The 11,394-nt window shown below is 42.7% G+C and overlaps 1 protein-coding gene across 1 annotated transcript in view; it reads left to right on the top strand.

Annotated features, from left to right (window-relative positions):
- The window catches only part of LOC123240953 (solute carrier family 2, facilitated glucose transporter member 5-like), a 58,998-nt gene extending 50,679 nt beyond the window's left edge, over window positions 1-8,319 (top strand). The window contains exons 10-11 of the mRNA XM_044668664.1: window positions 6,330-6,457; window positions 8,095-8,319. Coding sequence (XP_044524599.1) covers window positions 6,330-6,457; window positions 8,095-8,319 — 353 coding nt within the window. The remainder of the gene's footprint in view (window positions 1-6,329; window positions 6,458-8,094) is intronic.
- The last annotated feature ends 3,075 nt before the right edge of the window (window positions 8,320-11,394 follow it).

The following is an 11,394-nucleotide window of genomic DNA, read 5'->3' as shown; positions in this document are numbered from 1 at the left end:
GTGGGGAGGAGGAGGGAGAGGGGGGAATAAAGAGGGAGAAGAGAAGGAGGGGGGAGGAAGGGAGGAAGAGAGAGAGGGAAAAGGAGAAGGAGAAGGAGAGGAAGAGGGAAGGAGAAGGAAAGGAAGAGAGAGAGGGAGAGAGAGAGAAGGAGAGACAGGGAAAAGGGGGAGAGAGAGAGTGAGAAAGAGAGAGAGATTAGGAAGCAGTTGGACTGAAAAAGATCTGGGAATTCAAATTCACTGAGTCAGCAGTGTGATAATGGCAGCCAAAAAAAAGTTAATGTAATCTTGGACTGCATTAATAGATTCATTGTTTCCAGGAAGATGGAGCTGATGGTAAGTTTTCAGTCTATTAAAACCTTCCAGTGAATAAACTATGCTAGGCTTGCAGATTCCCTTTTAAGGTAGCCTGGTTATTTTTCTCTTTCATACCTCCCAGGCCAGTAACTAGAGACTTCCTCTTCTCCACAGCCCAGGGTTCCAGAGCTGTCTTACCTGAGCATCATCTGTGTCTTTGCCTACATTGCAGGACACTCAACTGGACCTAGTAAGTATCTGGATAGGTCTCACCTCTCCATCTGCCTCCTGACTCCAGAGAGACCAGTAGCCCAGCCAATGCCATTTTAGAATTAAAAACCATTTTTATGCACCACAGAGAGAGGAATCCCGGTTTGGTGGTTAGAGGGGCCAGTGTTGGCAGTAGGAAGACTTTGGTTCAAATCTCGCTTCTGAAAACAAAAACAAAAATAAGAGAACAAAAAAAATGCCCCCTCTTGCTTCTGACAAATAGTGCCTGGGTGTCCCCCATCACTTAATCATTCAGTGACTGCAGGAATCTCTCCAAGACTGTAACTCACAGTTGAGTTGTTAATGTGCATCTCCCAAAGGAGTTTCTAAGACCAAAATTATTTCTAGATGTGAAGAGAAGAAACTTTTCCATGCTGGAATTTTGTTTCCTTGTCCAAAACAAAGGGGAGGAGGTCTCCATGGACCTACAAGCAGGTACAGCCCCTTCTCACATGGCCACTAAAGAGGCTCTATGCAGCCTGAAGGGGCAGGACAGGGACCTCTCACCCTCTCTTACCCTTAGGGCAAAAGAACATTTGTCCAAGTCTATATTTCATAAGCTCACAGATCTAAAGCTGGAAGAGATCTCGGAAGCTATGCAGTCCAACTCCTTCATTTTCTGTGAGGAAACTAAGTTCATAGAAACATAGAGTTTAAGTGACTTGCCCAGGGTCACGCAGCCTATATATATATTCAAGTGGGATTGAGCCCAGGTTCTGTTGGTGCTCTTTTTCTTGTATCTCAATGTCTCCATTGGGCCACATTTTCTTGAACTTTTAGAAGGAGTCAGGAAAGCAGAGTCCAGAAGCTCTACCCACTGGCCTCACTGGCATCAGTGGCAGTTCTGCTTTGTAGAGAATGTCCCTGCTTACTAAGATGCTATCCAACATCTCTACCCCTCACTAGAGGAGCTAGGCAGCAAGGTGGACAGAGCAGCAACCTGGAATCAGGAAGACCTGAATTCAAATCTAGCCTCAGATACTTACTAGATATGTGACTCTTGGAAAGTCTCGTAACCCTGTTGGCCTCAGTTTCCTCATCTATCAAATGAGCTGGAGAAGGAAATGGCAAACCACTCCAGTATCTGTCAAAAAAAAACCCCAAATGAGGTCACAAAGAGTCAGATTGAACAGTAACAACAACCCTTCACTTTAATTTCACAAGCATTTATTAAGTGCTTATTGTATGCAAGGCATAGTGCTAGCTGCAAGAGAATTATGAAGACACAGTCCAGGACTGGGGGATTCAATTAATTTTCAAATATTTAGAAGACTGTCCTATCCAACAGGGGCTAGACTAGATCTACTTGGTTCTTGGGGACAAAATAATGAGTGAAAGACAGAGGCAAATTTAGATTCTTTTTAAGGAAAAATTTTCTAATCTTTAGAAGTATCCCTGCCCACAGGGAGCTTACATTCTTATATTGGGAATATGCCATAAACAGATAAGGAAGCATAAAATAATTTGAGGAAGGAGAGACAAGGCTTTTGATAGGAGGTGGGACCTGAGTTGATTTTTTTTTTAAATCCTTACTGTCTGTCTTAGAATCAATACTGTGTATTGGTTCCAAGGCAGAACAGTGGCAAAGGCTGGGCAATGGGAATTAAGTGACTTGCCCAAGGTCACACAATCAGGAAATGTCCGAGGGCAGATTTGAACCCAGAATGTCGCTTCTCTAGGCCTGGCTCTCAACCACTGAGCCACCTAGCTTCTTCCCACCATGAGTTATTCTTGAAGGAAATTAAAGATTCTAGTGTGGAGTTGGGAAAGCAGAGTTCTTACCCGGTTTTGGAAAAAGTTTACGCAAATATTCTCTAAATCAGAGATTCTTAATATTTTGAGTGTGTTCTGAACTCTCTAGCAGTCTGGTGAAGTCTATGGATACCTTCTCAGAATACTGTTGGGTTTTGTTGTTGTTGTTGTTGTTGTTTAGAAAAAATCCTCACCTTCCGTCTTAGAATCAATACTGGGTTTGGGTTCTAAGGCAGAAGAGTGGTAAAGGCTGGGCAATAGGGGTTAAGTGACTTGCCCAGGGGCACACAGCTAGGAAGTATCTGAGATCAGATTTGAACCCTGGACCTCCCATCTCTGGCCCGGCTCTCAATCCACTGATCCACCCAGCCACCCCCTAGAATACTGTTTTTTAAACGCATAAAATAAAACAGGATTCAAAGGAAACCAGGATGAATATTTTCTCACCCAAGTTTACACACTCCTCTGAAATCTCCACCAATCCAACCTGCTTGATACCATCACTTCCACTACTAGTTTTGGTTTATTCCCTTGGGTCATTCATTCCCTTGAACCTATTTTCTAAGGATTATCTCACAACAATTTTTAGCCTCATGAAATAAGAAAGGGTTGTAGAATGGGAAGCCTGAATGTTTGGGTTGAGATCTAACTACACCAAGAGATGACGATTTGCAAATTATTTAACCTCTCTGAGCCTCAGTTTCCTCATTTGTAAAATGAGAGCTTTGGAGTAGATAATGGCATGGTGCCATAGAAAGAGATCTAAATTAATCTGGAATCTGATAATCTGGATTCTAAACTTCCTAAGAACTAGAGCTGTATAAAAGGTGGGCTTCCCAGTATTAGAGGGCTTCAGGCAGAGGTTGGGGTGACCATTGGTTGAGGATGTTGGCTACTCATTTCCAAGTATAAATTGGACTAGACTGCTGCTGAGGACCCTTCCAACTCTCAAAGTTTAAGATTCTAAAAAATGGCAGCTCTCTTGCTTACTAGCTATGTGACTCTGATCAAGTCATTTCACTTCTTTGTAACTCAGTTTCCTCCCCTGTAAAATGTGAGATTTGGTCTAGAATGAGTGGCACCTCATATTGACTTAGAAAATTACAAATTACAATTTTTAAAATGTTTTAATTTATTTTGTTAAGCATTTCCCAAGTACATTGAATCTTGTTCAGGCAGGGCCAGGACTTTGACACCTCTAGTTCTAAAAGTCTTTTGAAGCTCCTTCCAATTCTAAAGCTATAATTCTTAGCCCTTCCAGCTATTACCTTCAGGAAGACTCTGGAAGGGACCAAATGGTGTTGGCTCTATGATAGTCCCTTGTAGCTCCTCTATTTCACCACAAGAGAGCAGCATTTGTTCTAAACATGGATTTAATGGCATCCCTAACATCCTTTATCGGTCCAGGTGGAAATCTTTGTTCTGTTGGAATTGTATTTTTTTTAAACTATTAAACTATTTTTTTAAACTATTAAACCAATACCATGTATTGGTTCCAAGGCAGAAGAGTGGTAAGGACTAGGCAATGGGGGTTAAGTGACTTGCCCAGGGTCACCCAGCTAGGAAGTATCTGAGGCCAGATTTGAACCCAGGACCTTCAGCCTCTAGACCTGGCTCTCAATCCACTGAGCTACCCAGCTGCCCCCTGGAATTGTATTTTAAAAGACTTTGAGGATGCTTCCTTGCTCCTCTGCAAGGAACAATGGTTCACAGATACTGACAGTTGGATTTGAAGTCAGAAAGACCAGAGGTCAAGTCTTACCTCCAAGGCTTAACCAGGGGTGATCATGGATGAGTCAATAAGCTTCTGACCCTCAGTAGTTTCATCTATAAAATGAGCAGGTAGGATTTGATGACCTCTAACATCCCTTCCATCTCTAAATCTATGACCTAGGATGTATGTAAATTCACAAAATCCAGAGTGGTTTGCCCAGAGACCTGAGCAAAAACCTTCTCTGTAACTTACCTGACAAAGTGGTCATCTAGACCTCCAGGGAAAGGGAACTCATTACCTTTCAAGTTAGCCCATTCTAATTGGACGACTCTAGTTGTTAGGAAATCTTTCTTGAAAATGATTGAGCCAAAATCTGCCCCTCTGCCACTTTCATCCTATCTTCTGGAGTCAGGCTTGGTGCCAAAGTTCCAAAGGCAAACTTTGACAAACACGACCCTTTCCCTTTTCCTTCTTTTTATACCTAACCCAAGCCCCCCCCCCAAATACCATCCCCCTACAGAATCCTTTGAAGCAGAGGTTCTTAACTGGGGATCCACTGACTCCTAAGTCACCCACAGATCTATTTCTGTGAACAATTCAGCATAATTGGTTTCCTTTGTAATTCTCCACATTGTAAATATTTGTTATTATTTATAATTATTATATCATTTATAATAAATACATGATTCTGAGAAGGGGTCCATAGGTTTCACCAGACTGTCCAAGAGGTCCATGGCACACAAAAAGTTTACGTTTCCTTGCTATATAGAAATCCCAAACCCTGCAAGGGCAGGAGGAATCTCGAGAGATCATCTAGTTCAGTGTTGGTGAAGGTTTTCAAGTTTGCATGCCCAGACTCCAATTTCAAGCTGTCTGTGAGCTCCTCCACCCCCCGTATTACCCCAAAGAGCAGAGGGAGGAAGGGCTTGCTTTGGGTGGCTAGTCAGAGGGGCAGGGCATGCAAAAAATGTCCTTGGGGGCTGGGAAAAGGGAAAACAGAGCAGCTCCCCCTGTGCCAGCTCAGCATGCATGCCAATATTTTGCCAGTGCCGATCTAGTCCATCCCCCTACCTCCAGAGCAAATCTGGAGAGGTGGAAGTCAATCCCATTAGCCATCATAATAGTCACTCACAAAAATCAGCTGTGGCCTAATGGCTAGGGAGCCCCAGAATTAAAGAGACCCGATTTCAAATACTCTGCCATTCGCTGGCTCTGTGACCCTGAGAAGGATGGCAATGCAGTACAAGAGAAAAAATCAAAAGATCTGTGTTCAGATCCCAGTTCTGTTATTTCCAATCTGTGTGGCCTTGAATAAATAACTTAATCTCCCTGGGCCTCAATTTCTTTATCTGTAAAACTAGAAAGGTTAGACCAGATGACCTGTAGGATCCCTTCTAGCCTTTGAGGCTAAGATACTTAGCCTCTCATTGACCCTGAGCAACTCTCTAAAATGACAGACAGAAGAGTAGGTGCCACCTGTATTGGCAAAGAAAAATGGCTCTCTGAAAATATCAGTGAAATGACAGGTCTGCTTAAAAGAATAGCCATTGTCAGTTTTCTATAGCACTTGAATGTTTTCATTGAGCTTTTACTACCCCTTCTCCCCATTTCACAGGTAAAGAAGTTGAAGCACAGAACAGTTATTTTTTTTTCTTAAACCCTTACCTTCCATCTTAGAATCAATACTATGCATTGGTTCTAAGGGAGAAGAGTGGAAAGGGCTAGGCAATGGGGACTAAATGACTTGCCCAGGGTCACACAGCTAGGAAGTGTCTGAATCCAGGACCTCCCATCTCTAGGCCTGGCTCTCCATCCACTGAGCCACCCAGCTGCCCCCCAAGGTTAGCTATTATTATCCCAGATGGGATAACAACAACAATAATGATCATAATAATAATAACTAGGATTGATATAGTGCTTTGAGTTTGCAAAACACTTTATAAATATTATTTTAATTTATTTTATTCTCAAAACAATTGTGGGAAAGTAGATGCTATTATTATCTCCATTTTACAAATGAAGAAACAGAGTCCAAGACAGACAGAAGTTAAAGCAACTTGTCTAGGATCACGGAGCTAGTGTCAACGGTGGAGGGAATGAAGCCAGGTCTTCCAGACTCTAGCCATTGTGCCGCCTGGCTTCCTTTGCATTTCACTCTCACAGGAGTCTGAGTTTTAGGGCTACAAACAGGCTACAAGAACTGTGCTATTAAGCCGAGGAGCCCATAGAGAAGGATCGGTCTGGTGCTCCTTCTGCCTCCTCCCTCTCTCTCTCTCTCTTCTCTCTGCCCACTAAGGTCCTGTTCCCTCAGTGGTAAGAACAGAAATATTCCTGCAGTCTTCCCGCCCAGCTGCGTTCATGGTGGATGGAGCTGTCCACTGGCTCACCAACTTCATCATAGGTCTGGTGTTTCCGTTCATCCAGGTGAGTGAGGCCACTTCCCGGCCTTTAGCCACCAACCCCCTTCTCCTTCCCAGCAGGAGCACAGCTGATGTTCAATCAGTTGGTCAATCAACCGTTATTTCACACTTCTCTGAAGTCCTAGCGTTGTGCCAAGGACTTTACAAATATTGTCTCGTTCGATCCTCACTACAATGCTGAGAGGTCAGTGATTATTATTATTGTTATTATTATTATTCTCATTTTACAGTTGAGGAAACTGAGGCAGGCAGATGTTCATTGACTTGTCCAAGGCCACACAGCTAGTACACAGGCCAGAAGTCAAAGCTGAATTTAGATCTTCCTGATGACCAGGACAAGGGCACCACCAACGACCCCGAAAGCCCTGGTCCTGGAGTAAGGAACAGGGAGATTTGAAACCCGCCTCAAACACTTACTAACTGGAGGACCCTAAGCCAGGCACTTATACTCTCAGTCTTAGTTTCCTCAACTCTCAAGTGTGACTAAGAATAGCACCTATTTCCCAGGCTGTTGTGAGATAATATTTATAAAGCACTTTGCGCACCTTAAAGATCTATAGAAACGCGAGCTTTCATCATTATTATTAGTCAGCTAGGTGGGGGAGTGGCTAGAGCACCAGCCCAAGTATCAGGAAGACCTGAGTTCAAATCCAGCCTCAGGTATTGGCTGTGTGACCCTGGGCAAGTCACTTAACTCTGTTGACTCAATTTTTTCCCATCTGTAAAAAGAACTGGAGAAGGAAATGGCAAACAATTCCAGTATGATTTTGTTTTAACCTAGTGTCTTAGTATCACTTCAAAGACAGAAAAATAGCAAGGGCTAGGCAAATGAGGTTAAATGACTTGACCAGGGTCACACAGCTAAAATATATCTGAGGCCAAATTTGAACCCAGGTCCTCCCAAATACATACTTGACACTCTATCCACAATACTACCTAGCTGCCCCATAACTGTCAAATGCTATACAAAGTATAAGGTATTGTTTTATGAATAGACAAGGCCCTCTCTGCTTAATTTTACAGATGAAGAATCTGTGGTAAATAGGGCTAAGTGACTTGTCCAGGGTCATACAACTAATGAGGCCAGATTTGAACTCAGGAAGGAGTCTGCCTAACTCCAGGCCCAACACTCTATCCACAGCACCATTTAGCTGCCTTTTCATTCTAATATCTTTGTCAAGAAAACCCCTAATGAGGTCACGAAGAGTCAGACATGTTGAAAAATGACTAAACAACCACACTATGTATATCAGGAAGATCTGAGTTCAAATCTGACCTCAGACCCTAACTGTGGGAGTCTGGGCAAGTCACTTTACCCTCTTGACCTCAGTTTCCTCATCTGTAAAATGAGCTGAAAAAGGAAATGGCAAACTACTCCAGGATCTTCAGCTACAAAACCCCAAAAGGGATCACAAAGAAATGAACACGGCAACATTGACAAATCATTCTTATTACTTATCCATTTATCAGTCTGCATATAGATTCTCTGAGCCCTTCTCACATCCCCATAGGAGTCAAGAGCCCTACAGTTTGGGACCCACCGGTCTACTGAGGCAAAAGCTTTTATTCTCCTAGAAGAAAATGGTTAGTGATATCCCACTCCAGCTTTACATTCCCTGTTTTCTTTGTTCCCTGCCATAGGAGGGCATCGGTGCCTACAGCTTCATTATCTTTGCTGCAATCTGCCTCTTCACTGCCATCTACATCTATGTGATTATTCCTGAGACGAAGGGCCAGACATTTGTGGAAATCAGCCAGGTTTTTGCCAAAAGAAATAAGGTGGAAATCCTAGAGAAGAAAAAAGAAGAAACAACAGACTTCAACTCTTGCCCACACTTACCTTCTAAAAAGGAAACCAATTTTTAATGGTGCCCATGATCCCTGCATGTCTCCAGCAACCTGCTTTCCCATCCTGCCATTTTCCCTAATTCAAAAACTTCCCTAGAGAAGACAGGAGTAGCTCAAGGTCATTGAAACCAGTGAGCTACCCTACCCCTCTTGTTTCCTCCCTGCTGGCCAAAATGCAGGCAGGAGACGCATGGGGCTACTGACTTCCCTCTTCCATAACTCCCTCCAGGCTCCTCTTGCCTCTTTCCTTTTCCATCTCCCTCCCTCACTCCTCGTTGTCTTCCTACTCTATATGTTGTTGTTGTTCAGTCTTTTTGATTGTGTCTGACTGACTCTTTGTGACCCCAATTGGAGTTTTCTTGGCAAAGATACTGGCATGGTTTGCCAGTTCCTTTTCCAGCTCCTTGAGTACAAGATTGCTTCAATGTCAAATCAAGTCAACTAGCACTTTTCTAAACCCTTACCTTTCATCTTAGAATCAATACTGTGTATTGGTTCCAAGGCAGAAGAGCAGTAAGGGCTAGGCAATGGGGGTTAAGTGACTTGCCCAGGGTCACACATGTTATAAAGAAATATAGGGACTCTTTGAATACTACTACTATGTTTCTAGGGGATATTGGGTAGGGAAGCTGTGTCTTTGTATTCCCCTAGGTAGCTGGTGACTGGGAAACACCAATTCAGTCACCTTTGCTAGATGATGTAATTCCTATTTCTATATAACAGTGCCCAGGCAGGACCAGTAATGGTCTGGTGGATGAGTAACCCTTTCAGGTCCCACCTGGGGTTGTTTAATTATTAATATTGGGCTCTAATTAGCCTTGAATCACGTTTCATGTGATTGTTTTACTCCCTCCCCAAGGGTTGTGATGTAATGACCACTCAGGAAGGTACTTAATAAACTTTATCTATAGATCTTAAATAAGGAAAGGAATAGTCAGGAATGGATTGGGGATGGGAGACCCTGTCACACTAACGTCTATGATCAATAATCCCTCAGGACTGTAGGCTGTTGTTTCAGTAAAGCTGGAGCTAGTGTTTACCCTCCTCTGATTCAGCTTAGCCACTGCCAAACCAAAGAGGGCAATCTGCTTGGTTAGTACAGATATGATTATTTCTCTCAGCTTCCTTGTTATCAGTTTGTGATATGACAGCCTTGCACAGCCTTCAGGAAGTAACCACCCTTCACCTCCCTCTGCTTCTTCACCTTCCCTCCTCCAGTTACCAGCTGGGCCCAGACACCTAAATATCTAATGATGATTCAAATGCCTAAAGATCTAGGAAGATTCAGAGAGAACCAGAGAACCCACAGTCAGAGATCCACAGATAACTGCTCCAAGATCAAAGATCAAAGATCAATGGTCCAAACTCAAAGACCCAAAGACCTAAAGACTAAGGACCCCTCCCAGATGACTGTTAGGGGTATTTTTATCCTCAGACCAACTGCCTTTGATCCTGTCCTCACTGCATCTGGGAACATTCCGATATCTCCAACTGTCTCCCTTGTCAATCAAGGTGAGACTAACAATTCTCAGAGTTTGAATATAACACATAGTTAGCAAGAGTCTGAGGTCAGATTTGCACCCAGGACTTCCTATATTCACCCCCAACTCTCTATCCAGTAAGCCAATTAGCAGTTAGCTGCCCCTAACTAGCACTTCTTAATGCCCACTTTTGAAGATGTGGGAGAGAGGGATTCTTTTAAGGAAAGGGCAGTATCCAATGGCCTCTGCAATCTCTTTCTACTCTGAAATTCTGAGAGTCTAGCTGCCCCCTAAGTATCTCCTGTCCTGAACTCTCTTCTAAGCCCAGACTTCTATGTCTTTATTTATAGTAGTTTTTTGTGGTAACAAAGAATTGGAAACAGGAGGTACGCCTCAACTGGAGAGAACAGTTGAATGAGTTATGGTGTATATACATGATAGATACTATTGTGCTAAAGGGGGATGGTTTCAGAGAAACTTGAGAAAACTCATAAGAACTGATCCAGATTGAAGTGAGCACACCAGTTCAATTATGTGTATGCTGACAGCAATATTGGGAAGACAAGTAACTTTGAAAGATTTAAGAACTCTGATCAACAGAACGATTAACCACAAATCCAGCTGACTCAAGATGAAATATACTATAACAAAATACTATCATGCCATAAGAAAGGAAAGACAGGATGAGTTCAGAAAAATCTGGAAAGATTTCTATGAACAGATGCAAAGCTAAGCGACCAAAACCAGGAGAACAGTGTAAATAGTAACAAAAATATTTTATGATGACCGATTGTGAAAGACTAAACTATTATCAGCAAAACAAGGATCCAAGGGGGCAGCTGGGTAGCTCAGTGGATGGAGAGTCAGGCCTAGAGATGGGAGGTGCTAGGTTCAAATCTGGCCTCAGACACTTCCCAGCTGTGTGACCCTGGGCAAGTCACTTGATCCCCATTGCCTAGCCCTTACCACTCTTCTGCCTTGGAGCCAATACGCAGTATTGATTCCAATATGGAAGGTAAGTGTTTAAAAAAAAAAAAACAAGGATCCAAGTCAAAGAAGGAACTATTGGAATCTCATCGCAGATCAAAGGACTACATCTTTCATTTTATTTCCTTCTTGAGTTTTTTAATTTTATGCGTGATGTGTGTCCTGTCATGGCATGGGGAATATGGAAATATGTATTGGTTGAAAGCCCTGGTATAATTTATAAGAGACTATTTACTGCTGTGGGGAGGTGGGAAGGGAGGGAAAGAACCTAAATTGCAAAATGTCAAAAATTGCTTCTACGTATAGTTGAAAAAGTTGTTGTTTTTAAAGATGAAATATGCTATCCACTTCCTGATAAATTCAAAGCATAGACTGCAACATTATTTTGGGAGGGAAGAAGATATGTACAGTCAATACAGGAATTTGTTTTGCTTGACTCTAGACGGAACAGATCTGTTTTTCCTTTCTCAGTCGGGGTGGGTGGGTGGAAGGAAGAATTCAGAACCGAAAATAAAATTTAATTTAAAAAAATACAGAATTGAAAACTGATGTGGCTTGGGCCAATATCACTGGATCACAGAGTCAGCAGATGGGAGTAAAGTGCAAAGAAGCCTGCAAAGGTATG

Source organism: Gracilinanus agilis, chromosome 3 (assembly GCF_016433145.1).
Source record: "Gracilinanus agilis isolate LMUSP501 chromosome 3, AgileGrace, whole genome shotgun sequence".
Taxonomy (NCBI): domain Eukaryota; kingdom Metazoa; phylum Chordata; class Mammalia; order Didelphimorphia; family Didelphidae; genus Gracilinanus; species Gracilinanus agilis.
This window is presented reverse-complemented; position numbering and strand designations above follow the sequence as displayed.